This window comes from Cervus elaphus, chromosome X, assembly GCF_910594005.1.
Source record: "Cervus elaphus chromosome X, mCerEla1.1, whole genome shotgun sequence".
Classification (NCBI taxonomy): domain Eukaryota; kingdom Metazoa; phylum Chordata; class Mammalia; order Artiodactyla; family Cervidae; genus Cervus; species Cervus elaphus.
The window spans coordinates 131,807,888-131,835,527 of record NC_057848.1 but is presented as its reverse complement, the minus strand read 5'-3'; the positions used below and the strand labels follow the sequence as shown (position 1 = coordinate 131,835,527).

Genomic DNA, 27,640 nt, shown 5'->3' with positions numbered 1-27,640 from the left:
CAAGGATTAATAGTATTAGTCTCATTCTGTTCCAAAGCCACAAATATAAATTTAACCCTGCTGGCTTTCTTAAAAACGTGTGAAAGTTATGCCAAAGAATGTACAAAACCATCATCACTACTGGAAAAGTAATTCATGTGTTAACTGTACTAACAGTGGGATGCACCATCACCTCTGGTGAAACAAGACAGCAAGGTGTCACAGTTGCCTTGGAAACTGAGTTGCCAGCCTGGGTTAGTGTTGAGATGCTTAAAGTGGACACAGCACTATGCCAGCACCCTGAGTATTCTTGCAATGCTCCTAAGTACCGTTGGCCCTGGATGAATGGGCACAGAATGGCACAGAAACCATTGTCTGTGAACTATTTGTTCTCCTTCTGGTTCTTCAGACTTCATTTATGGATACTTATTTTCTTCTGAGAATAGTGCCTAAGAGATGCACCAGATTTTGTGCCCATTCAATAAGCTAGATTCTGAGACTAAAAGCCACATTTCATAAGCCCCCACTACCCTAGCACATTGATTTTCAAACAAATGCCCCCACCCAGTATCTTCTGAAACCCTATCTCCCTCTATTTCTGGATCCCCCTCACACACCATAGGGGATGCGTCCTAGTAGTTGAGTAGGAAAAAACAATCCTTACACCGTCATGATTTTGAAGATACTCTCCTTTTATTTCAAAACATGGGAATAACTCCAATTTTGAGCCTCAAGGACCAAAATCTATTTGAACCAAATATTAAGAAGGTGAGCCAGGCCACCATTTTTGGCAGCAAGCTTCCCATGGACAAGTGGATATGAGAGAATGACGCCCACGACATGGCTAAAGCTATAGCACACCCACAAAGATATTTGTACTTGGTTGTCTAATTTGCATGCATGAGTATAGAGCATTTTCCATGCCACTAGTACATATATGCCTTTTTCAAAGTCAGTGCAGGATCCATATTTGTGCAGGTCTTTAAAAGTCTGCTCTCTTACTACACGTTACCATAATTTATCTGAGAGAGCTTCAAGGTGACAAATTCTTTATGCCACTTTTGCTTTCCCAAAGTCACTTCTGAATAATAATGATGGTTATCACGAGTTCCAGCATCACATAGGAGAATCTGCTTGTTAGTGATTTTAACATCAGTTAGCTGGCTATGAATGAACCTGGCTAAACATATCCACATGCTTGGTGCCCGGAATTTGAAATTGGTAATATTTAGCAGCAAGGGCAACCTTAGACCCAATGATGAGACTTCAAAAAAAAAAAAAAAAAAAACCAGAGGATGTCCCAGAAAGAATTGGGCTCTCCTGCTTTCCAAAGCAAATGCTTCCATCATTAATACCAAAACTGTGACAGCCTGACCCACTCTTGCCTGGGAGCCCACTTTTTCCACCAATGCTGAATTGTTGGAAGCCCAGATGCCATTCAGCACCAAAGGGGGAAATGCCCGAATCTGAAAAGGAACCAAAAGAAATTGTACCAAGGAAAGGAGATGGGAATGGAAAACAAGTTCCCAGAGTATCTCTGTCAACAAGCATGTAGACTCTTTATTACTAGAATATGCAGAATCCCAGAATCCCGTGGGAATTGCTACATTTTTTTTTTTTTTTTTTTGCCTTAACTCTTCCCTTGCCAGTCCTTCCCTGGCTGGTTGAACTGCCTCAGCAAGAGGGAGGGTCTGTCCCATCCAGAAGCCACTCAACAGCAGGCCTCAGGAGCTGCACTCCTCACAGTGACAGGAGAGGATGTACCGGTAGGTAGCCGTGAGTCGCATGCCCCCTGAGCAGCGCAGCCGCAGTGCCTTCAGCTTGGACGTCTGGGGCCGGCAGCAGTGACAGGAGGAGCGGAAGGGCTGCTTGAGGACAGTGCTGAAGGAGACCAAGGGCTCAGACCGTGACGGCTGGCTGCAGTGTCCCTCACACCGGGCCAGGAGTACCATCTGGGGAGAGAAAAGAAGTGGTTACCCCACGTGCGTGCATGCTAAGTCACTTCCATCATGTCAGACTCTTTGCGACTCTATGGACTATAGCCTGCCAGGCTCCTCTGTCCATGGGATTCTCCAGGCAAGAATACTGGAGTGGATTGCCATGCCCTCCTGCAGGAGATCTTCCGGACCCAGGGATTGAACCTGCATCTCTTATGTCTCCTGCATTGGCAGGCGGGTTCTTTACCGCTAGTGCCACCTGGCAATCCCAGTTACCCACGGGGAAGCCAAAATCTTAGCCAAGTCCCAAAGCATCCTTTAAAAGGCCCTAACACTGCTGGCTGGATGAGTTCCTGCTGGAAGAGACCAGTGTAAAAATATTTACACACCTGCTTTTATGTCCACAGTTTAGCACTCTTATCATTATGGCTTTAAAAGTTATAACACAAGATCTTTACATTAAGGACTTGGGGGAAAGATTCATTCAAAACAAAGCCTGATATATACATGCTTTTTGCTTCATTTTAAATACATTAATTTTTAAAAGATCCTCATTGTTTTTCATCTGGTGGTAAAATGCTAGTGCAACTTCTCATCAAAATAAAGTTTACCACAGATATAAATGAACTTTCCCAATTGAAACTGGCCTTTCAGCTGCTATTCAATGAAATTTCCCAACCTAAGTGAAAAAGAATCTGTATCTGTCATTATACACGAAAATATAAAGTATGATAGCATCACCTGTGGTTGTTGTTCAATTGCTAAGTCATGTCTGACTCTATGAGACCCCATGGACTACAGCACGCCAGGCCTCCCTGTCCCTCACTATCTCCCAGGGTTTGCCCAGGTTCAGGTCCATTGAATTGGTGATGCTATCCAACCATCTCTACATTGCTGCAAATTTGCTTCTAAAATGTCAACACTCAGGCCCCATCTCAGGCCAAGTGAATGTAAATCCTCTGGAGTTGAGCCCAGACTTTCATGGTTTTCCAAGCTCTTTAGGTGATTCTGAAGGTGTGCTGGGGGTTTAGTACCACTGGACACAGCCCACCACCATGATGTGCAAATAAAAACCAAAGAATAAAAGAAATTTCTGCTGACAGGTGGTAGTTTACCATTGGCTCCATGCCAGTTCCATCAGTCTTAAAATGTAGAACGTCATTCCAAATTGCAATCAGGGGTAAATAAAGAATGACTACAGAAAAAGAAAAGAAATTTGCTATCTACAGGAAATTACTAAAGAAAAAAGAATATGGTTTCTGAAGAAGAAAAAGAATAACATAATGATGCTTAGGAAGAACTATTCTGGGCACTACAACTTGAAACAAGAGAGTGAAATAGAAACAGGGGATGTTTTGAGACCTGGAGTCACACTTCTGGGCATATATGCTGAAGGAGACTAAGATTATGTGCAATTGCATTTTCAGAGTCATTTAAGGCAGATATTAGGATGCATTCATTCTGACCATCTCCATTTCCAAAGGTAGGCTAGGGCGATAATAAAGCTTAGGTTTAAGTAGCAGAGGCTGTGTGTTCTTTATGAAAGTGAAAGTGTTAGTCACTCAGTTGTGTCTGACTCTTTGTGACCCCATGGACTGTAGCCCACCAGGCTCCTCTGTCCATGGAATTTACCAGGCAGGGATACTGGAGTGGGTTGCCATGCCCTTCTCCAAGGGATCTTCCCTACCCAGGGATCGAACCTGGGTCTCCCACATTGCAGGCAGATTCTTTACCATTTGAGCTACCTGGGAAGCCCTATGTTCTTTTTTTTTTTTTCATTTATTTTTATTAGTTGGAGGCTAATTACTTTACAATATTATAGTGGTTTTTGTCATACATTGACATGAATCAGCCATGGATTTACATGTATTCCCCATCCCGATCCCCCCTCCCACCTCCCTCTCTACCGGATCCCTCTGGGTCTTCCCATTGCACCAGGCCCAAGCACTTGTCTCATGCATCCAACCTGGGCTGGTGATCTGTTTCACCATAGAGGGGCTCTTAATGTGTCTTTAGTAAACAGACCCTTTAAGAATTTGATGCAAGCTACCAAAGTTTTCTGGCAAACAGTGGATATAAGCACAAACCTTATATTTTTGCATACAGATTAAAAGGATGGAGCAGAGACTCATTTATGTGTACCATACATAAATGGTATCCTGGGAGTGGCAGTCATAGTGGGAGTAGGGTGGGTAGCTTGATTCATTAAGCTATAGAACATTATATATTGAGGCACAGAAGGTGGTGGAAACCTGAGATTATTGGTCTATGTTTATGTGGAAGGGTCTTGCTTGGTGAATTTCATATTAAATGATGGAAAAAAAGTTTCCCTATACTTCCAGAACCCACAAGAACATAAAAAGTGGAACTATTCAAATGAAAGATTAAACGGTCCATAAATATGCATGAAACTACTTGACATTTATCTCATGGTATTTTAAGAATTAGCAGTTATTATTGAAAACTCATCAGTTATTATCTCTAATATCATCCTATAGGACAGAATTTAATGCCCAAGAATTAAAAGAAGGAAATGGCCTGCGCATCTTTCCAAAAGGAAAAGATGACTTCTGGTAATTAGAACTCATTAACATCAATATCTGAAAAGATGCTGGGGTGAATTCAATAATCTCTTAGCAACCAACAAGAGAATATGAAACTAGCAGGGTTTGGTGAAGGGTGTGTTGGACTAGACCTACTGATTTATTTTCTCCGAAAGGTCACAGAGGCAGGGAAAAAATGGCAGCTGTAAGTCATTTTGATTGTACTAAAGCTTCGATTCTACCCTGCCTGCTCTTCACATTGACAGGGAAAGCAGACATAATCTGAAACTGGTTTTGAGAGACTATGCCACAAGTCTATATCACACATGCCAGTTATTGGTGCCCACTCCATCCATCTAATGAGAGAAAGAATTCAAGGTCTTCCCAGTCTCTTCTCACCCTTGATAGTACATGGGAATAGTTCCTTCACATCTCACTTTGGAGTAATGTTAAAATTGCTCATCTCTAATGTGGATCATCTATTAGGCAAATGAAGAGTTCTTCAAAGGATCACCTCCACAAATGGAGTCTTTCAAGATTCAGTTTCAGTCTGGATGGATAGAGCTAAGCTGTGCCAGCAGACTTCATTCAGAAGGGCAAAGACATATGGTGTGTCATATCCAAATGAGACATGAAGATGTAAGAGAGGCTGGTTCCATCCCTGGATCAGGAAGATTCCCCTGGAGAAGGAAATGGCAATTTGCTCCAGTTTTCTTGACTAGAAAATCCCGTGGACAGAAGAACCCATGGAGTCCCAAGGAATTGGACACCACTGAGCATGCACACACCACCAATGATGGCAGCTAACATTTATCGAGTGCTTACAACATGTTATTTCATTTAATTCTCATAACAATCTTCTGTGAAAGGTACTATTATTATCTGTATCATTATTACAGATGAGGAGACTGAGGCTTTAGCGAGTTTAAATAAATTCCCCAGACTCACCTATCCGGTAAAAGGCAGAGCTGAAATCAAATCCAGATCTGTCTAAAACTAAACCCCTAGTCTAAGGCACTGTAATATCATGCCTCCTAATATTAAGATGCTTTCCTGAGGCATGAGCCAACCCACCCCTTACTCTTATCTACTTTGACCTGCCTACGATATGGAGTCCTAACCATATAACCACACAAGTCTGACCTTTTTCTTATGTACAGGCTTCTTGGGACCCATCATCACTACCTCCAATCTTAAGCACAGCTGAATCTTCTAAGAACGATGGCAGTCCTAAATAATATCTCCTCCACTGTCAAGTCTCTCGCCCAGCTCCATTCCCCAGTGATTCAAGGACTCCCACAACCTCCCAGCAATTCATTGGATGATACCACACACCCTCTAACTGGTCACCAATCCATCCTTCAGTTCAATAGACCTTTGACACCTTCAAGCATCAGTTTACCTGCCAAAACACATTGGTCCCCAGCTTATGCTCAAGCACATTCCTCATACATGGGTGACCTGGCTGTATTTTATTAATTCCTCTGCATTTTGCAGTGCACTTAACTACTCTTAATGGAAACCATACACATTGCTCCATTATCAAATCAAGAAATGAACATTTTTGGACAAAGAAACCACATGGAGCTGCACCCCTATAGGAGTGGGTTCAATAGGTGGTTATTGCTCATACAAACTTCTATTGATTTTTCACAGCTTGCGGTGGGAGGGGGATGTTTTTGTGTGTGTGTGTGACAGGTACATAGTATCTGCTTTTGGTCAGGTTCAATTTTTGCTCTGTTATGGCTTGATGCTAGGAAGTTAGGCAACTTCTCCAGCAGCCTCATTGTATCTCCCCAACCTTGGAATCACTTGGCTCTAGCTGAATGTGAAATCTAGTTCCTTTTAACACAAACAGAGCTGCTGGGTTCAGAGTATTTGCTCAAGGATAGACTTTTTCATGTTCTAATCTGATTTCCATGTGCTGAGGCTAAGAGCAACAGAAGGTCCTTGGGTAGTTATAAAAGAATAATAATGATGATGATATATAACATGTATTGAGCATTTACTAGGCTCCAGGCACTGTGCCAAGCCCTTCACAGGCAACTTAATACTTAACAACCATTTCAAAAGGTAAACTCTCCCCACTTTACAAATTAAGAAATTCAAAGGCAGAGGATAAGTCATCTGCCTGAAGTCACACAGCTGTACAATGGAGGGCCAAGATTCTGAACCAAGACCCCGTGATTCCTGAGCTCTCTCTCCTAACTGCGGTGCTATACTGTCAGGGCATAAAAGTCAGCCTTTCAAGCTCTCGAGTTTCTAGCATAGATGCTAGTTGGTCATGAACAAGTTCAGGCTACATTGTGAGGGTTGCAGCCAGCTGTGATTCCTGGGTCCAACCCAAGGATTGCAGTCAGATACCTCAGGCTCCCACTCTCTCTGGTGACCTACCACAGTTCTTAGATAGTTATGTCTTTTGCTGCAATACACAAGCGTCTTCTGAGTGGAAGAAAACCCAAACACAGATGGTTTTCATCACCCCTGTTGAAAGACTCACCCTCTCCAAAGCCACTTTCTTTTCCCGTCATGTGGAGACCCCATGAATTCCTGGTGCAGGTCATGGTCTCCATCATTATCAGAATAAAGACCCACCTGTTCCATCCTTCACTATCAGAATAGGGTTTTGGCTATTTTAGCTCAATTGAGTGAGAAAAATTGTTTGCGTTTTCTCAGCAGTGAACATCCCTTATTCCGTGGCACCCCTTGAAGCATCCCGCTTTCTCCTCAGGAACGTGACTCACCTCTGCTTCTCCCCTTCCTCACCTCACCAGCATCATTGATAAATGACTATTCAGCTCATCTCCAGAGACCAAGGGCAACCTCCGAAGGGTCCATGCCAGGTTTAGAGCATCCACAAAATAGCATCCAGGGGGAGGAAGTAGTTGTGGGTGGTGGGGTGAGCTCTCATAGGGCAGGTGGAAACTTGGTGAATTCCAGCTAGAACCTGGTCCCTTCTCTCCGGTTATAGCTCAAACTGACATGAAGAGACTTCTGCACACCAAATGCTTCCTTTTCCTCTCTCCCCGCTTTAATTGTAAGCATGATGAGGGCAAAAATGTAGCCTGTGTTTTCTTTTAACTTTTGTGCCTCAACTACCCACCACAGTATAAATTTGTTCCTTTTTTTAAAAAAAAAAAAATCAAGCCATATCCATCCAGTAGGCAATTGTGTTATAAACTCAATATCCCCCATTCCCCTCATTTCTCCTACCACGTGGTGGGCTTCATGGGCAGCACTAGGAAATGGCTCAGGGATCCTAATTGCCCCTTCTCAAGCTTGAGGCTCAGCCTGGGCATCACAGATCCCCTTTCCTTAGGGAATTGCCCCAGGCTTTGTCCCCTGAATCCTCCTCCTTCTTCCCCTTTGGCCGCTGCCTGCTTGCTCCTGTGGCCCTTAAGAGTTCACACAACCATCCGCCCTTCTTCCCCACTCCTGGCTTGGGGCCGCCATCTCCTGTTCCTCACCCAGCTCAGACTTCACAGCCCTGTCCTGTGGACTCACTTTCCCAGCCTTGATTCCTGAACACCTCTCTCTGGCCCGAATCCAGAACACACCCTTCCAAGCCCTCCTTCCTCCACTCGCCTGAGAAGGGAGGTCAGATGGCTCGATCCGTTCCCTTGTGACTTTGATCCTCCCTTTCAGCACCCAGTACAGTGGCTTACATTTACTTTGCCCCTCTATGCGCTTCCCCACCCCCACCAGGTCTCCGCGTTTAACAAGAACTGCAGTGAGCTTCATCTTCCTAATCCTTTAAGGCTGTAGGAGATCCCGATACTTATTGAGGTTTCAGCGGTGACTGAAATAGAAAAATGAGTCTAAACACCTGTCCAGTTTAAAACTTCATCAAGATCACACTATCATTTATTAATGGCTATAAAATGCCAGATATTAAGCTGGATGCATTACAAATATTACCACCAATACCCAGACCCATACCTTTTGGAAGACAGCATTAGCTTCACATAGGAAGAAATTGAGGCACCAAAGAATGCTTTCACTTGCCCCTAAGTCACCCTTAGTGGGTGTGAAGCTGGAATTTTACAAACTAGGGAGCTAGAATTTAAAACCAGGTCTCTCTCACTTCAAAGCCTGGGATGCCTCAGTTCCCTTGAAGATTCCCCAGATAACTCATTTCCACTAACCTCTGACCCCTTACTTGTTTGCTCAACCACCTTTACTAAAAATTCCAGGGAAGATTGTCAATGAAGCTGCCACTCCCTGAATCTTTTGCAGCAAATCTTAGAAGGTGTTACTGAAAGTCAGCAGGCGTATCATAACCTGTGGCCACACTGACCTCCATCGTGGACCATGGTGGCTGGTCCTTTCTGCTTGACTCCGTCAGCCCTTTCCAAAATTGCAAGAGAAAGGTGACAGGCCTCCGGGGCTGGCCAGCTGCAAGTTCAGAGTGAGGGGAAACAGCCTCATGGAAGGCTCCCAGAAAAGCTTTCCCTACTATTTTTATTTTTCTACAGATATTGTTGAGTGTAAATCATTATTTTCAGCAGACCAAAAGTTGAACCTAGACTTCTAAATACCAGCTCCCACTTGCAGCAACATGGATGGATCTAGAGATTACCTTACTAAGTGAAGTAAATCAGAAAGAAAAAGACAAATACCATGTGATATCATTTATATGTGCAATCTAAAATACGGTATCAATCAGCATATCTACAAAATAGAAACAGACTCAGATATAGAGAACAGATTTGTGATTGCCAAGGGGGAGAAGGGGTGGGGAGAGAAAGAATGGGAGTTTGGCATTAACAGAGGCAAACTATTATATATAGAACAGATAAACAACAAAGTCCTACTGTATAGCACAGGGAACTATATTCAATATCCTGTGACAAACCATAATGGAAAAGAATATGAACAAGAATATATATATATATCTCAATATGTATGTAAAACTGAGTCACTTTTCTGTACAGAAGAAAATAACACAGCAATGTAAATCAGCTATACTTCAATAAATTTTTTTAAATAATAAAAAAAAATAGTGGCTCTTACATTCTATTTGCATCCCTCCAAAACAGGAAGAGCCAGATGAAAAACGAATGAATCGAATGAAAGATGAATTGATAGATGAACACTCCAAGGCAGACATTGCCAATCCTGAGCTAACTGACATTGACCAATCTACTTAATACTTCTTTCAGGTTTCAGCTTTCCTTACCAGTAAAATGGGATGATAAAGCCTTCCATCACAGGTTTGTCAGCAATGATTAGATCATAGAGTATGAGGTGCCTGACACATTTTAAAATTTTAAGCAAATGTTCTTTCTTCCCTGAGCATGCATCAAAAAGCTCCCCTTTATCTGTCTTCCAAAGACCAGACACCAGATAAACTATCCTGAGTCTGTGAGAATTAAGACTTATAGACTATCTCAAAATGAAAAGCAATTTTTATTCCTGGATACATAGAGAAAATTTAATCCAGAGAAGGTCTGAGTAGTTGAGATTCTGCCAGGCATATTTTATGGCCAAAGAAGCAAGGTTTATAATTGCAAGCACCATTTACATAAAACTATTGCTATATTAGGGATAGTTTGTTATGTTTGAAAACAGATTGTTCCCATGAAATTACAAACATTTTTCTACAATCACAATTTTGCGGTATTTATCATGGTATTCTGGAAGAAACAGAGGTGAACAAAGGTGGACTGAAGTCTGTTTCTAGGACTCATGTTCAAGCACCATGAGTTTGTTGGGTTCGAGTTAAGGCTATCTCTTCTTTGACCTTTCCTTAACTAATGTAATAATTGCTAAGCCACTCCACCATCATTTCACCAAATCTCAGCTTGTTCTTTAGTTTTTAGAAATGCTTCAATTTTCCTGTTCTTTCCTATCATCGAGTGAACACTTTCTTTGAAATAATTTTATTTCCTTTCTTTTTAACTTATTTTTGGCCTCATCTTGCAGCACGTGGGATCTTTTAATGCCCCCACCAGGGATCAAACTTGTGCCCCTTGCAGTCAGAGTGCAGAGTCTTAACCACTGGACCATCACGGAAGTCCCTGATTTTGTTTTCTTTTTTAAAAAGAATCATGATTATAGAGGACAACTCAGGAGAGAGAGAAATCATCCATGGAATAAGAAACACAAAGTACTAGTGCTCTCTGTAGGGGGAGTGGAGGAGAAATGAGTAATTGCTCTAGTCCATCTCACCTCAGGCCTACAGCTTCTCAGCAATCACAGCTGTGAGAACATGTCCTATTGTTTTTTCTCAATTTGTTTTATAATCTTTCCTAAGAAGGAATTGCAGGCTTGCAAAATTTCAAGTTTATCTATTTACTACTTTTTTTTTTTAAGTTCAACAAGTACAAATAAGAAGCTTTGGTTGAAGTGAGTTAATCCAAATTCTGATCTCTCTAAACTAAAACAAGCCATCATCACTGAGCTATACTCAGAGACGCTATGGAAATTTTAGCAGGAGACAGAAGTCGTAATGTTTTTAAATGGAGAGGAGAGCCATTAACTTATATGGTCTCAATTTTAGTGGTTGATATTACCAAAACTTCTTAATTATACTGGTAATTAAAAAAATGCATGCCATATGAGAATATTTAAGTGGTTTTAGTCTCAGGGTTGGAAATGAAAATCTCTGAGGTTGGGCTAAACAAATTCTTATTTACCAAATGTGGGCAAATTTCATTCATGTGACTGGGGGCAGTGACAGTTGTGAAAAGTCTCCTTCTGAGTCTATTTTTTCCCTACTGTGTGCCTCCCTTCTGGGTGGTCCATGTGGCTGGCCACTCTTGGCGATGTTTAATACTTCATACGCTCCATCTCAACACTGACATCATTTTTGCCCATGCAAAAAAAAAAAAAAATATATATATATATATATATATATATATATATGTATATAAAACCTGCACCAAACAAGAATGACTTGTATAATCAAGGTAAAATAATACCTTATCAAAAGGCCATTTTTCTTTTGAATTCATTTTAACATAAACACGTCAGTAAGAGAAAGGCATGGACCTGGAAACTATTTGAAGAGCCCACCAAGAAGTATGTTCCAATGCACAATCATATTGACTGTATTCCCTTCCTCTTCATTGCTGGTGGAGATAGGAGTTAGGATAACATGTAGACACTGTTTTTCTTTCTTGAACAAGGATACCACTGCTCATCAATTTCACAGCCAAGGATAAAACATACCCCTCCCACCTTGAGCCTAGCATCAACTTAATTGTGGAAGCTTCCAGCCTTTCTTATTGACTTTGAGCAGTCTGAATAGAGTGAAGGTAGCTGGGTATGCACATGGTCAGTTAGGCAGCTTTGTTGACAACAAACAGTTGAAAGCATGGTGGGAAACCCTAAAAGCATGATTCTGCAGCAATCCCTGTGGGTCAGCCATATAGTTCCCCATCTCTTGTTATAATAGGCCTTCTCTCCTGTTTCTGGGAGTAAGGATACTCTCACAGAGATCTTGGTCTTACCTTGGAGCTACACTTGTACAGCGGGTGACTGATAGAATCAACATAGTGGTGCCTCATGCAGCGTCGAGGATCAGAGTCCATCATGAATGAGCTCTCTGTTTTGCTGTCTGTATCTCCCATTAGCGCCAACAGGGAGAGCATAGAAAAGGATGCAGCTAGTACATGATTTCTCATTGTTGTAAGGGAAAACTTCTCAAGAAGAACAGCAGAGGGAGGCAGAGGACTAAAAATTGGAAATGCCTTCACCTCCTAGGCTCCAGTTCCTTTCAAAGAAAGGGCAGGATCTGGTTGGAGCTTTCTGCTTGTCATTGTCCTTTGTATGCCGGAGTTTCGTCTTACTCTTTGCACTTGCGGTCCATCATCACTGTATCTGCTGCACAACTGTAATGAGAGCAGAAATTATTTTCCCCAGAAACAGTTACCCAGAAAAACTAATGGAAACCTGGAGGTATTGAGTCGAATTTTTTCCATGCCATTTATGAGTTGAGAATATTGGTTTCTAGAGTGTCATACTCATAAGCTGTCAGCCATTTCATACGGCTTCCCCCATAGCTTATGGTATATATTTAAAATCATTTGAAGGTGGACACAATGGTTTAATGAAAGTACATGTTGACTCTGGTCACTGGAGTCCATGTTCCAAGGAACAAGGATAGTTTGAACCCATAGTCAAGATTAACTATGTGGTTCTGGCCATAGCATAACTCAGTTGGGTGGTCTCATTCTTACTCCTGGCTGGTGGGGGCAAGAGGGGTCTATTTAGTATCTCTGTACGCTTCGATGTCCATGTCAGCTTCCAGGGCTAGAGAGGAGGCAGGTCAGCAGTAACAAACACAGGGCATGTCCCACGGGAAGGAAGCACATTTTCCATGTCCAAGTCTAACCCACCCATCCACCTAGTTTTCCACTTCTGGACTCTGGGCTCATCCTGTTTTTGTGTGAAGCTCTGTGCCACCCAGCATCAATGATAAGCTGCATCGGAAATACACATTATGCTAACTGCTCTCCAGTGTGGTTAAGGCAACACATGTATAGTTGCCAACAGACTCACACATTTCTGAAGAGCCTTTGTAGCCCAAGCACATGGTATAATTTGAAAAAGTAAGTGGTTGTTGAAGCAGAGACTTGTCATTAAAGTGGGATCATGCCATACCTGAAATTTGCCTCATTTTTTAAAGCATATACCTCTTGGACAAAGGACTCCGGCCCATAATCTGCTCAAATCACCTCAGTAACCCCACCCTCAAGGCATGGCCAGCATTATCACACCAGAAGACAGAGAGCATCAAAAATATTTTCAACCATTTAGGAAAATTGGAGGACTTGACATTACATCAAAAACAAAAGGAACACAATAATTAAAGCTTCAGAGAAGCTTTCAAAGGTATTTCAGATAAAAGTTTGAATATTTTGCTTTGTAGTACAACATTTTTTTAACCTTCCTACTCACGAACAGTCTGAATAAACATGGCAAAGTATTGATAAGATGAAGTTTTAGTCCATATAAGTTGGTTACTCTTGCTCTAACAGAGTGGCCCCAGACCCCCTTAACCTCAGTTTAGCTGTCTTGTGAGTGTGGGACGGTGGAATCCCAGGTGGAAAAGGGTATGTGACAGAGGGCTATTTCAGAGTGGAGCATCCTTGACAATGGCAAAACTTGTGCACGTGTATTTCAGGGAAGCCCTATAAATTGCAGGAAGGGCAGGGAACAGTAATGAGGGGACTCACCTGGATTCTAGCGCTGCCATTCATTAGCTGGGGATCATGTACAGGATCATTTGAACTGTTTCAGTCCTGGTTTCCTCATCTACATAGGAGTTGGGGGAAATGGCATCTGCAGCCCCCTCTTGATCAAAAATGCCAACATTTTAGATACTTATGGATTCATTTGCCCCCATCTTCATATGTAGAGAATAATCCTAAAGTTCAGGACACCATATTTGCATGCAACTTTGCACCACTTTCCTTTATGTGCATGCTAATGGTAACATCTCACCAAAATTGATCAAACCTGAACCTAAAGCTCCAAATCAGCAAAAGATGCAGAAGAGCATTTTTGCTTTCTTTTCAGCTGCATATTCTAGGTTTTCCTCTGCATGTTACACTGAAAGTCAGCAAGACTTCAGCTCAAAGAGCCAGAGCTTTCTTCAGTTCCATGTCAAGAGGCTGAGGTATTACTGACCATTTCCTGAGTTTCAATATAACTATATTTTCCCAAGTGGTTATCTGTCTCTTTGAAGCCTTAATTAGTCTCAGAAAGAGAATTTATTGGACTTCTCCTTTCACCACTCTGGTCTACAGATATTTCCCCCAGGAATCAATGGCAAAGGGATGAAGGGGAAAAGCAGACATTCCAGTCCTGACCTTCCCTTTCCACTGCCAACTTCTTTTCAGAGCCATGGCCAGGAGGTATGGTTAAATGAGCAAAGCAAATGAAAGAAAAGCATGCATAGCATGATGGTAAAAACAAGCGACGACATCGACAACAAAATCCTATAAAATTGTGTGTATGCATGGTGGTATGTGTTGGCATTTACATTTATTCCACAGAAAAGGAACTATAACAGGTCCTTAAATATAGAAGATGGGCACCCTCACTTATATAAGAGAAATGAAAATTAAAGTACTTTGAGATACTTTGTTCAACCAGTCATATTTATAAAAATCCCAAAGTCTAATTATGTATTCTATTGGCAAGGCTATGGGAAAACAAGCCTATTTTGGAGACAGTACAGTAAAAATTGGTGCAAATTCTATAGAAGCCAATTTGGCAATATTTGTTAAGCCAAAAATGTATATAATTTAGACCAGCAATTTCACTTTGGAGAACTCTCCTACATGTGAGATCACACAAGCATATGGTTATTCACTACAGCATTGGTTGTCATAGCATAAAACTGGAAACGGCACAAAATTTCCATTAGTAGGGGGCTGGTTAAATACAACATTCATACAATCAAATACTATGTACCTCTATAAAGAGGAATGCAGAAACTCTACTGATTTGTGTTAAAACAAAGAAGGATAAGAATATATATTTATGTTAATTTGTATTTACATAGAGAAGCTCTGAAAGGATACTCAAGAAACTATACAGTTAGTTATGTGTGGAGTTGGAGGACAGGCCTGGGAAAAAGACTTTTTGCTATATATCTTTTTTTAAATTTGTAGATGTCTGAACTTGCAAATATATTACCTATCCATTTTTTCATTTAAAAAATAATACTTTCTCTTTTCAAATCAAACCTTGGCTTAGAAATAGTAATGAAGTTAATGGATGTTTGATGTTTGTGCCACTTTGAGTGTTTTAATAATATTAAACTTTTGTTCCTTAGAAGCATGGGAAGACATGCTAGTCTCAGTCAAGTAGGTTTCCCAGTGGACCAGTTTGTTCTTGTGCACTACTGCCACCTAGTAGTAACATTCTGAATTGCAAGCATAGTTAATTTTTTTTTCCCAAAAGGTGAATAAAATAATTTTGTAAGCAAATGTTATGACATTTATACTGATAAAGAGCTAGTTAAAGTCATACAAAATGTAACTCTATTATTTGATTTTCTCTTTAAAGATAATAAGCTGAGCTGAGAACTAGTAATAAAGTATAAAAGAATGACAGAAGAAATATTGCTTCACCATTAATAAGAAATAGATGTTTTCATTTCAACACTCTCATAAAGCATGATACTTTTTGTTCAGTTGTTATATTAAACTCTGACATGAGAATGCAAGCAACAGTGTAAATATGCCACAGAACTCACAGAACCCTTGGAGTGTGAAAGTCTAATCCTTGCAACAGAACACTGGGATTTATGCCTTGTGTTCAAATTGAATGAACAAACACTGCTGTGTTGAAGAAGAAGTAAGCAGAATGCTCAAGAAAAGAGTGATTCTAATTAAGTCAAGTTGCCTTAACATTGTGTTGGTCTGGATGTGCACAGATGAGGGTGTACAGGGTGCTCTGGGAAGCACTCGCGAAGAGGAAAATCAGGAATGAAGGAGATATACATCACTCGAGATGAGATTCCCCCTTTGATGGCAGCCTAGGGGTATCTATGTCTGTCTTGTAGGAGCCTCTGTTATTTTTCTCAAAATTAAATTAATTCTAACTTACTTTAATTTTATTAAAGCCATGTAGCATAAAAATCAAGTGCTGCCAATGAAGACTTAGAACCTCAGCCCAGCCAGTGATGGATTGAGTGAGAAAGTGACTATCTCATTGAACTCAGTAGACCTGGGTTGCTCTGTGCTCCGGATACAGTCTCTGAGACATGAACTTGGCCGATATACAGAGCCCACATTCTAATAGCTCCAATGTGGAGCCTCTGCCGGCAGGAGAGGCACGTAGGCTGGCGTGCCCGACTTTGGAGCTACCCTCCAAATGATACCAGTGGAAAAGAACAACTGGTGCCCAGATTTCCCCACCTGTCACCCTCAGCGAAATAATATAGCAGAGCTTACAGTGGGCCCAGCCTCCTGGGTGAGAGATGGTGTTGTATCCACAGATCAACTCACTCTTGGGCTGACCTTCTCCCTGGCAAAGGATAAAGTGCTGGTTTCACACAAGTTATTCCAGCAATCGGCTAAGACAAGTGGCATGTGCCTAGTGGCCTTATTCTTGCCCTGCCTGCCAGACAAGGGAGGGTGGTACTCAGCATCCATATTTCCCCCCTGGACTGTTTTTCAGTATAATACATGCAGGTTTTACCTCCTGCAGCTTCTTTCTACAAATACACATTTAACACATATTCACACTGAACAGATACTATGAGTCTCCTTTTGCTCTAGCAGATGAGACTTAAGGGTCAGGAAGAAAAATAGGTCCTATTCTAGTTCCTTCTTCCAGCTCACTGCATCCACAAGCAAAGAGTCTTGGCCTGTAGTCTTTCTGGGTAATCTTTTCGGACATGCTGATGAACTCGCTTAACATCTAATTCATATGCAACATTCATTGCATCATTCCTAAGAAGATCAAGTTAAGCAGATGAAATCTAATGACTTTGGAATGATGTCAGTGTGCCAGATGGAATTATTCGATGTTTACTATCACTTAAAACAATCATCTCAGGCATGAGTAAGGTAAAGATGGCGGAACACAGAGCCTCTCTCAAAGGAATTGCACACACACACAAAATTAGAGATTTAAAAGTGGAAGAAAGCTTGCCACTAGATAACACTTCACATTGGAATTAGAAAAACAAAAACTCAAAGTCTCATCAGAGAGTGTGAAGTGCTAAGTAGCCCCTTCCCAGGAACTCAAAGAATTCCAATTGGATCTAGTCAACGAGATGCTTTGGAGAATAAGTCAGATGCTCTTCCCAAGGCACTTAATTTATAAACTGTAAACAGCAGGCTGGATTTTATAAAGCATCCCATGTGCTCAATGAATGGTTTTTTATATTATTCCTATCCGACAGGACATCAGTAGCAATGAAGAGGTCAAGCCTGGGCTCATTCAAAGGCAGCCCTCCAGCCTGCCCGCCCCAGGTATCTCCAAGGAGGGGCAGCCGAAAGGTCAGTGGGGAGGGAGCAGTTCCCGCCCCTGGCATCTCAAGCATGGTGTCTGTTCTACACCTAGAGGTGGCAGAGCATGGGAGGCAATGCTTGCCCCCACAGAGTCATCTTAGGAGAAAGATGACATCCTTGGGATTAAACAACAGCTCTCTAGTCTTGGAGATCCTCTTTTCTCCCAGCCTGCATTACAAGGTGTGCTCAGTCGCTCAGTCATGTCCAACTCTCTGTGACTCCTGCACCGCATCCCACCACATTCCTCTGTCCATGGGATTTCCCAGGCAAGAATACTGGAGTGGGTTGCCATTTCCTTCTCCAGGCAGACATGGCCAAACTCAGGGGTGATGGTGAGGAAGAAAAGAGATAGAACAAGCAAAAGGGAACAAGAAATAGAGCCCAAGAAGGAAACAATAAATCAAAGGCTAAGATAAAGAGGGATGTGAAAAAGAAGGACTGGGAATAGAAGTAATTTCTGACCAACTGTCAAGTGGCGCCACCTGTGTGTGTGTTCTTGGATGGAATAGTTTTACTGTCTGGGGCAGGACTGGTGTGGGAGGACTGGACCTAGAACCTGACAGAAACTTCAAATCCTGATTTTTCAGGAAATCCAGAGGAACCACTCACTGTGATCCAAACTCCCACCTATCTACAGTTTTCATCTCTTCCTCCCCAAACCTATTTCTAGCCTGTGTCCTACAACCCAGTGTCTTACATTCATTTATCAGAAATATTAGATAACTATTCTACAACCTTCTGAAATCCGAAGGGCAGTCTACTGTTGTCTGCTCTGGCAGAAGGAAGGCTATGTTGAAGAGCTGAAAACTCTGAGCCCTACCTACTATCCTGTCACTGGCTGTGTAATCTTGAGCAAGTCAGTTGCTTTCTCTGGGACTCAGTTTTCTCATCCACAAAAAGAACAGATTGGTCTAGATATTTCTATGGTTCTATCTGTTTCTAACATTCTCTGACTCTACCCAAGCTTCTCAGAGTACATGTCTGCTTTGGGGCTACATGGTCCCCAAAGAAATAATACAGAAAAAGTTCTTTTCTTACTCAAGAAACTAATGATCACAGAAAAGTCCAAAAAATTTCTAATGTGGAGCCTAAGCCAAAATTTGAAGGTCAAACTATAAGAATTTGACTCTTGATGAGGCCATATTGGTGCCCAGAAATAAAAATAGCCCTTAATAATCAGTTGACTTGGTGTTTGAATGTACTATGATTTATAAATTAATAACATGTTGTTAATAATAGGAAGCAGTTAATGAAGATACTTAACCAGTTCTTATTTCTCTTAAAGCTGTCCTAAAATTTGAAGTGTTTCTTTCTAGTCTTCACCAAATGAGGAGAAGAGAAAGACTAATAGTAGTCAATCATAGTAAAATTAAACTTCTTTCAATTGAGGATGTTGATGATACAGGCTGAGTTCAACCTTCTTACACCTTTCCTATAAATGACCCTTATTCCTAATGGATTGAACCACAGATCTTCATGCCCTAGTGGGGCCATTTGTGATGCTCTGGTTCGGGATAGAAGAGGAAGATTGGTTAGAAGAACTTTCTTTTATGCAAATGTGTTCAAGAGCAAGGCACTCTGCTTGGTAAAGCATCTATGGAAACATTGTGCTAGGGTTGCTGAAGCTCTAGGTTGGGCATTAGTTAGTGTTAGTCACTGAGTCATGTCCAACTCTTTGGGACCTCATGGACTGTAGCCTGCCAGGCTCCTCTGTGCATGGGATTCTCCAGACAAGAATACTGGAGTGAGTAGCCATTCCCTTCTCCAGGGAATCTTCCCCACCCAGCGATCAAACCCAGGTCTCCTGGATTGCAGGCAGATTCTTTTACCATCTGAGCCACCAGGGAAGCCCTTCCTGGCTGGGAGTTGTACTAAAAGAGTTGTCCATTGAGTATGGGTTTTGGATCCTACGCTGGGCTTCTGTAGTCTTCTATAGTTTCTATACAAAGACTCGTTCTGAGTTCTTAACGGTTGACATAACTGACTTTTAGAGGACAAAGCTTGCATAAATTGGAAGTGACCAAGTCTGATTACCCATGTGTCAAGAAGTAGGATACAGTTGAAGGCTTCTCCTCTGGAGGTTTGGATTATTTCTGTAAATCCACTCCACTAAAAGCTGTGACTGATATGGTGATGAGCTATCAGAAAAGGTATAGGGGTGGCCTTTTTGCAGTGCCGAAAATCAACAGTAGCCCTAAAGATGGAGCCCGCTTCCATTCTTTCATCAATAATAGGGAGAAAGGAAGCCACAAAAGAAGTAACAGGAGAGATGGAGAAAGCATAATTTTTATGTTTCAAATCTGTCACTGCCCTTTCAGTGATTTCAGATAGCAAAATTCTAGAAGGGGATGGTTTCCTTCATTTCACCCACTCTCTCCCAGGAAGGGGCTTTCACATGAGGACTGAGACATACTCCACCACTCAGCTTGTGTAAGACCCTTTGGAAGGAAGTTCTGAGAGGAGTTCTGAGATACCCAGCACAGGGCACTCTGTCTCATCAAAATGTGAATGTGCACTCTCCCTGTAGAAAAGAAAAGGTTCCCAGGTGTTCTGGGGACCCCTGTGCTGATGTAATTTGATACTTGCTCTGCCACTCGACCACTGGCTGTGCTATGGCCTCAGGAGAAGAGGGATAATCAATGTTAGCTCAGGGTACAAGCTCCTGTTCACCCTGGAGCCAAATGAGTATGTTGGCGTTTCTTCAAAGTGTCCAGCAAAGCATTTCCAAAGCTGCATTTGCATCTCCTCACCCACAACAGCATTCTGGAATGGTGGGTAGTGATCTCACCTAACAGCTGTAGAGCCCTTAGTTAGAAATTGGGCATAAACAATAGAGCAACTCAGTATTTCCATTCCCCATCCAATTTGCCTTTTCTGCCTAGTGATGGGACTTGAATACTGAATCCCCCTCCTGTGGCAATCTGGAAGCAACACTTGCAGACAAAGATTCATGTCAAAGGGGCAAGGTTAAAGCCCAGAGAACTCTACTCAGTATTCTGTAATAAACTATATGAGAGAAGAATCTGAAAAAGAATGGATACACACACACACACATGTGAAAGTGAAAGTGTAGTCACTCAGTCGTGTCCAAATCTTTGCGGCCCCATGGACTGTAGCCCGTCAGGCTCCTCCTCCATGGGATTTTCCAGGCAAGAACACTGGAGTGGGTAGCCATTTCCTTCTCCAGGGGATCTTTCTAACCCAAGGATCAAACCCAGGTCTCCTGCATTGCCAACAGATTCTTTACCATCTGAGCCACCAGGGAAGCCAGCCCCCACCACATACACATGTAAAACTAATTCACTTTGCTCTTCACCTGAAACTAACACAACATTGTAAATCAACTATACTCCAATACCAATTTCTTCAAAGTGAAAAACAAACAAAACATAAGTCAATCACATAAAAATGTGTTTCCCAGGACTTCCCTGATGGTCCAGTGACTAAGACTCTGTGCTCCCAATGCAGGGTGCCAGGGTTTGATCCCTGGTCAGGGAACCAGATCCCACATGCTGCAACTAAAGATCCTGCATGCCACAACTAAGACTCCTGTGCAGCCAAATAAATAAATAAATAAATATTGAAAATGTGTTTCCCTCTATCACTAATCGCTCTGAACTTATTGGCCTTTTGGTTTTCTGCTTGTGTTTTGCTTTGCTTAAACCACACACACTTTGGTTATGTCTCTTGATTGCCAGCCCCCATGTGACACTTCTATTCTGCTGCCTTTAGATTTCAAACTTCAAAAGAAAAATTCTAATTCTGAAAAGAAGTCATTTCCCGTAACTAGGAGGAAGTCACAGAAATGTATCAAGCCCTTAAATACTGCCTTGAGCATTAAAAAAAAATTGACCTTGATTAAGAATTGAATTTCTTTGACTCACCAAATCCATATTAGGAATGTGTGTGCCTACATCATTTTACTTAGATTTAAGCAAGGGGAATTTTTTTTTCACCTGAAGAGTTGACTTCTTTTTCTAATGACAAGTAAAGAAGGCAACTTCAGAGTTCAAGTCCCTATTCCTGGCAGGGGATAGGTGAAATTAAGGGAAGCTTCCCTTTCTGAAATTATGCTGTCTTAAAATCTCCAGTAGCAGATTTTGAGCATCAAAAATAATCCTTTCTCCTTCTTTTTTTTAACTTCTCCCGTGGCCTACTCTTTTCCTATCTTTATTCCCTATTGATGAAAGAATGAGAGGAGAATCCGTCTTTAGGGCTATTGGTGGGTGGCACAACAGAAGGGTCACCCCTGAGCATTTTCTGACAACTCATCAACTTTCTTGAATGTATTAACCTGTTGCCCTCTCATTTTTAAAGGATATGGCAATCAGTTGGATCATAGCTTAAAAGAAAAAGTTGGGATTGAGCCAGGCTTTGGAAGAGAGAACATGGTATGAAAAGATTCTTAGCTTTTGTAGAAAAAAACAAAGAAAAACATATCTACTGGAAACCTTAAAGAACTGAGTTTAAAGCTATAGACCATGTTCATGTACAGATTTGGACATGAGGGCAAAATGCACTCTGATTGGATGAATTCCTGATTCTAAGCACGAGGGATATATTGCCTCCTAAAGCTACCCATTCTTTGCATTTCTGAATCAGCAGTCTTTCTAACAAGAAGGTGGTTGTCCCAGACTGTGAACCCCCATCCAGGGAGTTACATTCTAATGACTGAAAATGGCTCTGGTAAGGGGGGAGGCGTGATTCTCAGCAGTATAGTCTCACCCATCAGACACTGAGACCCTCTGATGAGGAAGACAGGAAGGATGGATGGTACCAAGGAAAGTATTGCCAGACACACAAGAGAAAAGCTTTGCAGATGTGAGAGCAGCTTGCATCAGAAAGCATGCTATGGGACAATCTTCCTTAAAAACTCCAGTACGTGGGTGTGTGAATTTGCCACATGCAACCTGCGTGGCCAAGCCAGCACTCGCTGAAGCACCAGCTACTCCCACCCAGCTGCATATGCACTGGGCTTTCTGCAGGATTCCCCACCCTTTTTTTTTTTTTTTCCTGGATGCCAACGTAGAAGTTTATGGTTGCTGATTTGAAGGGTGAGGAGTGGGTACTACCAGCTGGAATGTTGCCACTGGTAGGGGCAGACAGGAAAATAGGAAGGCTCTTAATGTCCTCCCAAAGAAAACCTTTGATGGACAAAAGAGTGGTTGTATTTTTACCCTCTCTCTTCATGCTGCCAGGCATCTTTAAATAGATTCTCTAGCCTAGGGACTTGTATGGAATAATTCATATTAAAACCCAAGAAGCGGCAACAGAGGGGAGTTGGTTCTTTCTTCTCCTTCTTTTCTTTTCCTTCTTTTTTTTTTCCTTCTTGTCAAGCTAACAGGAAAAAAAAAAGACTCATTTTAATTCAGCCGTGTTCAATTTTTCCTTTTGGGTCTTTTAATGAACTTTAGCTAATTCGGAAAAGACTACCAAAGCCCCCAGGAAAAGAAAAGGAATAGGAAGCTGCACTGTAGAGTGCTCCTTAATACCTTCTGGTCCTGAGGACATTAGTAGCATCTTTTAAGGATGCTGCACCTAGGGGGCTACACAGGCTCTTAAATGGGAATGCCTAATTGAGAAGTCCAGTCGTTCCATTTGCAACTCATAAACTGATCTGTTGTTCTGCTGTTTAAAGAGAGAAAAATAGAAGTCCTCCCCACCTCCACAGCCCCACGCATTTTTAGTTCAGCTCAACCCAGGAACCATTTCTCCCCTCTTTCACAAAACGGGTTTCCTAAAGACATTCAGCCCCACACTAGCCAAATTAAAAGTCCTGTCTGTCCTTTTTCCTTGGTAAGGGAAGGATGTGGGAAGGACAGAGCAAGGGGGCGGGTCCAGGTCCAAGGATCCAGGGAGCTTTGTTTCAAGTCACTTGTCTCTCTCTCTGAAACAGAGAATAACCACATTTCTCTTAATGTAGGCCGAAGTGCATTCAGGCGTTCCCATAGCACTCCCACCCCCGGCCCTTTGCTGGAGATGTGCGGGTCACTGTGATGGTATGCCGGTCCCTGCCAGCCCGGGTCACTCCAGCCCTTCTCTCAGACGCCTAAAGGGCAGCCTGAGCCATGAGGCTGCTCCTCTCTGAGAATGGGCTCGGGCTCGGGGTGCTCCAAAAAGACCCCCGATCCCATCAGCCCAGCAGAGCTGCTGCCAAGAATGACATCCTGGGAATACTATGGATATGGGGAGACCTCATGGGCTGTTGGCCTCGGATGGGACAGGACCCAGGCTGTCTGCTAAACAGACTGAGCAAAGAGCGAGCTCACAATGGAAGGAGCTCAGGCGAGGGGAATAGGGGGCGGGGTGGGAGTGGTGGAGAGCAAAAGCGAAGAAAAGCCACATGCCACCCAGGAAGATTCCAGGGAGGGCGAGAGGCGGTGGAGGAGGAAGGACTTGCAGGAAACTAGTACCCAGACATGGCACTGCCAGTCTAGCTGGATTCTTTTCTGAACTAGATTATGCGAAAGAAAGAGGGGAAATATATAGCCTGCCAGCTGTTCAAAGGCTTACAACCTTGCTTTTATTGTCCGGGTAAGTTGGTGAGGTGGGGCATCAGAGGAATTCCAAACATACCATCCCAGAGAAATTTTAATATGTTCCACAGTGTCATACACGAAGAGGAAATGACAGCTGATCACAGCCAGGGCAGGCTGCAGCAATCTGGGCCTTGGGGCTCACCCACCCTCCCATGGCCCAGCTTCCCTCCTCTCTCTGTCCTGCCACCTGCCGCCCCATCCCTCCTGCTCCCACTGGCTCAGCCAGGGGGCCTGGACAAAGTTGCCTTAGTTGACTGTCATGGGAAGAGGTGAGAATGAGCTTGAAGGCCGCTGGCCAAGAAGTTGAGGGCTAGCTAGGGTGAGTCAGCCCCCCTCCCCCCCTCACCCCAGGGAGTCAGAGGCATCTTAATCCAACCACAGGGGATTATCTGCTGATAAGGACCAAATCAAGGACTCTGGTGATGCTGCCTTCAGGGTCCCGCCCACCCCACCCCCAGGAACCTACTGGTGTCAGAAACAAAAGATCGGATTATTTGAAAGCAACATTGTTAGTGGCTCTGATGGAGACCTGGGTTTGGGCAAGCACTTCCAGCAACTTCTTCCCAGGGGCCTCTGGAATTTAGGCCAGGCCCAGAGGTCATTGGTTTCGATCCTGGGGGTGGGACAACTAAGTGGGGGGAGATACTGGCTACATCTTCCTCCGGGTGTGTTTCTAATTCAGTGATTCATCAAGCAGCCCTGATGTAAGCCACTGAGTAGGTGACTCATAGCCGTCCCTGATACAGACAGCACGTGGTCCTTTCCAAAGGGGGCTCAAGAGAGCCGAGAGAGGATAAACTGCCCTTTTGCCAGGCTTCTCCTAGCCAGGAGGGAAAGATCTGGGTTGTGCTAGCTGTGAGTGACGTGTCCCCAGGATCCGATGATAAAGGCCTAAGGGGAACCCCTTTATCATAAATAGAAAGAAAACCGACCAATATACGACCATCATTTCTAGTAAATCTGGGTACCAGAAGATATGTGAAATGGTTCTTTCTAACAAGAAACTCATTGACCAGTTTGCCCACTGGCCAAATCCATGTCAGTTCCAAAATCTAACTGGAAATAGCATAGAGACTGAGAATTAGGGCATGAGACAGTGTCTCATTCACCTTTGCATCCATCAGGACTGGCATAACATTAAAAGAATGATGGCATGAATAATTAACCAATAAGAAAAATAGGTCTTGAATTGTAAGTTCTCAAAATACAGTAAAAATTGCTGGCCACCACTGGTGGCTATAATTCTGAGAAATTCACCACATTTTTCAAGGGCCGAGGAAAATAAATGAGTTGGAAATTGTTAAATGTATTGAAAAATGATTTATTTTCCCCTTGACAGTGTCATTGGGACTCGAATTAAGATTGAAAACTCCACAGACATGTTTCCATCTGTGGCTGTCAGCTGATGGTACATGGTCATCTAGAAGGCTTCAGCCAGCTCTCCTTCTACCCGAACCCAACGTACGCGAAAGTAAACGGTGCAAAACATTGCATTTTGTGCTCAGACACTCACATATTGTAGTCTGAATAATAGTTTAAAAAGAATTGTTTTGATTTGGCTAAATGCTTTGTTAACAGCAGTAGTTTAAAATTGTATAGCAATAGATTCATGGTATCTTCTCAGACTTTCTCGAATAAATAATGACTCTCTCAAAGCTGTAAATTAGCTCATTCAAATGCCAGATTTTCATTCAACAATGCTTGTTCGCTTAGTTATTAGAGAAAATCACACGAGTTTCCCCAGAAAGTTTTCCTGCTCCACGATAAAGATTGGCCACTCGGATGCTAAAGTTTACTTTCAGAAGCCAGACAGATGAGAAGAAAATAGGCAGATATTTGCATTTGATCTAAACACACAACTGAGAAGCATCCGGCAGTCCCCATGGTAGGTATTTGGTAGACACCTATGGCCAACTCTGCATTTTAGACATCTCTACATTTGCAAATGCACCTGGCATTTAATTTAGGTGTTGAAGCAGTTTGCCAATGCCAGCTCCTTGTAATTAAAAAACACTAGTATAAATGAAAAGAGACATGCTTCACAGCATTCGGATCTGCTATTCATGACAGTTTCCAAGCATAGAAGGAGGGACTCCCCTCTTGCCAAAGAGCTTCCTTTCCTGCGCCTGAATCTCAGCAGAGAAGGGAGGTTACCTTTTTTCAAGCAGGTTTATCTCAGCTCCTCCCTGACAATGAGCCTCAGTTACAGGGCGTTCAGAGTCATTAATATTCTGTACACAAACTTCCCGTCCCCCAAGAAAGAGTTATGCCCAGGCCTCCTACAGCCCAATTGTTCATTTAAAGAGAGAACTTGTGTTCAGGAGCTTGAAAGAACCCTCTGAATATTCCTCAGGTGTTTGTAGGAGTCATCCCTACATGACCTGGTCCCTGGGCTGGTGGGAGCATCCTTTCCCAGTTACTTGTTGGGCAAGGTAGCATCAGTGAAGCTGTAGAGACAAGCCGATCACTAAAAATAACCCTTTGCAATAAGGCCAAGGCAAACAACATGCATTTCCCCGGACTTTTTGCGGAATGCAAATCCTATAGTAAACCCATCCTCCTCTCTCCTTGGTGCTCCTGACCGCATCTATGGAAGTGAAGATCTTGCAAGTTGGGAGAAAGGTGCAAAGGAACCGGATTCCTGCAAAGCGTGACACAGAAAGGTAGAAATAAATGTTGCCTATTGTTTGAAGTCATTCTAAGCACTCCGGCAGAGCCCTGGCAGGAGATCAGCAGCATACATAAGTAGTAATAAAAGTAAACAGTGCGCTTTTAAACTCGCAGGCTTGCCCGCGTTCACAGTGCCCCATTGTAAGAGGGATGAGGGCGGCGGGGAAGATAACCGGGGCTTCAGGAATCCATGTCGGCGAGTAGCTGCTTCTCAGTCTCCTTTCACCGGGACAAATAGAAGAATCATTACAAAGTTCCATCTAACTACGCAGAGTCTGAAAATCCAATCCCTTTCAGTCCAACCAAAGGAGATTTTCCAGCCTCTCTTCCAGGCTCCCCTGCTCTGTCACCGACTTCAAAGACCCGTTCATTTACAAAACACAATGCTAGCGCGCTACAGATTAATGCAAATTCAATTAATGCAAATTTAAGTGGTATTTAAAGGTTGTCTCTTTGAGAGGAGGATGAAACGCTCGCTTTGGAAAGAAGTAATTTCCTAGGCAAGCCGTCAGCGCTGTTTTCCTGCTTACCTTGGGGGAAACGCAGAGCTCCTTTCTCCCCAGACTTTTCTGAGAGCTAGAAAGAGGTCGTGCTACTTCCAATTGCTTTTGTTCTTCTGTCCCTCTGTCACATGGCTTGCCTTTTATATTTGCAACACACAAAAGTTAGGACTGTTGTTTAAGCGACACAGAGAGAGAGAGAGAGAGGGAGAGAGAGAGGGAGAGAGAGAGAGAATGTCAAATGGAAAAGAGCCATTGCAGTCATATATCAATCAGGCGTGCGGCCGCAGCAGCGCACTAGCAAATGGGAATGCCAGGGAAATGTGAGGCGCCCGGTATCGGGGACTCGCCGCCTCTGCCCACCGCTCGGCTCCCTTCCACAGAGCATCTTACGATGGGAACCGCATAGGACTAACAAGGGCAAGGAAGTCCCCCCTCTCCGCCCCGCCCCACTTCTTCTTCTTCTTCTTCTTCTTTTTTTTTTTGTTTTGGAAA

The 27,640-nt window shown here is 42.8% G+C and overlaps 1 protein-coding gene across 1 annotated transcript; it reads right to left on the bottom strand.

Moving 5' to 3' along the window:
• Positions 1-650: 650 nt before the first annotated feature.
• LOC122690675 (norrin cystine knot growth factor NDP) lies at positions 651-27,583 on the bottom strand. The gene is made up of 3 exons (XM_043897570.1): positions 27,176-27,583; positions 11,914-12,294; positions 651-1,931 (listed from the first exon to the last, which is right to left on the bottom strand). The coding sequence occupies exons 2-3, from the start codon at positions 12,085-12,087 to the stop codon at positions 1,704-1,706; spliced, it is 402 nt and encodes a 133-aa protein (XP_043753505.1). The 5' UTR covers positions 12,088-12,294; positions 27,176-27,583; the 3' UTR covers positions 651-1,703.
• Between the last annotated feature and the right edge of the window lie 57 nt (positions 27,584-27,640).

Excerpts from the sequence above, each read along its gene's own strand:
- LOC122690675 (XM_043897570.1), bottom strand. The coding sequence starts at position 12,087 with ATGAGAAATCATGTACTAGCTGCATCCTTTTCTATGCTCTCCCTGTTG. Across the intron at positions 1,932-11,913 it reads TGTACAAGTGTAGCTCCAAG|ATGGTACTCCTGGCCCGGTG; the intron begins GTAAGACCAAGA and ends TTCTCTCCCCAG.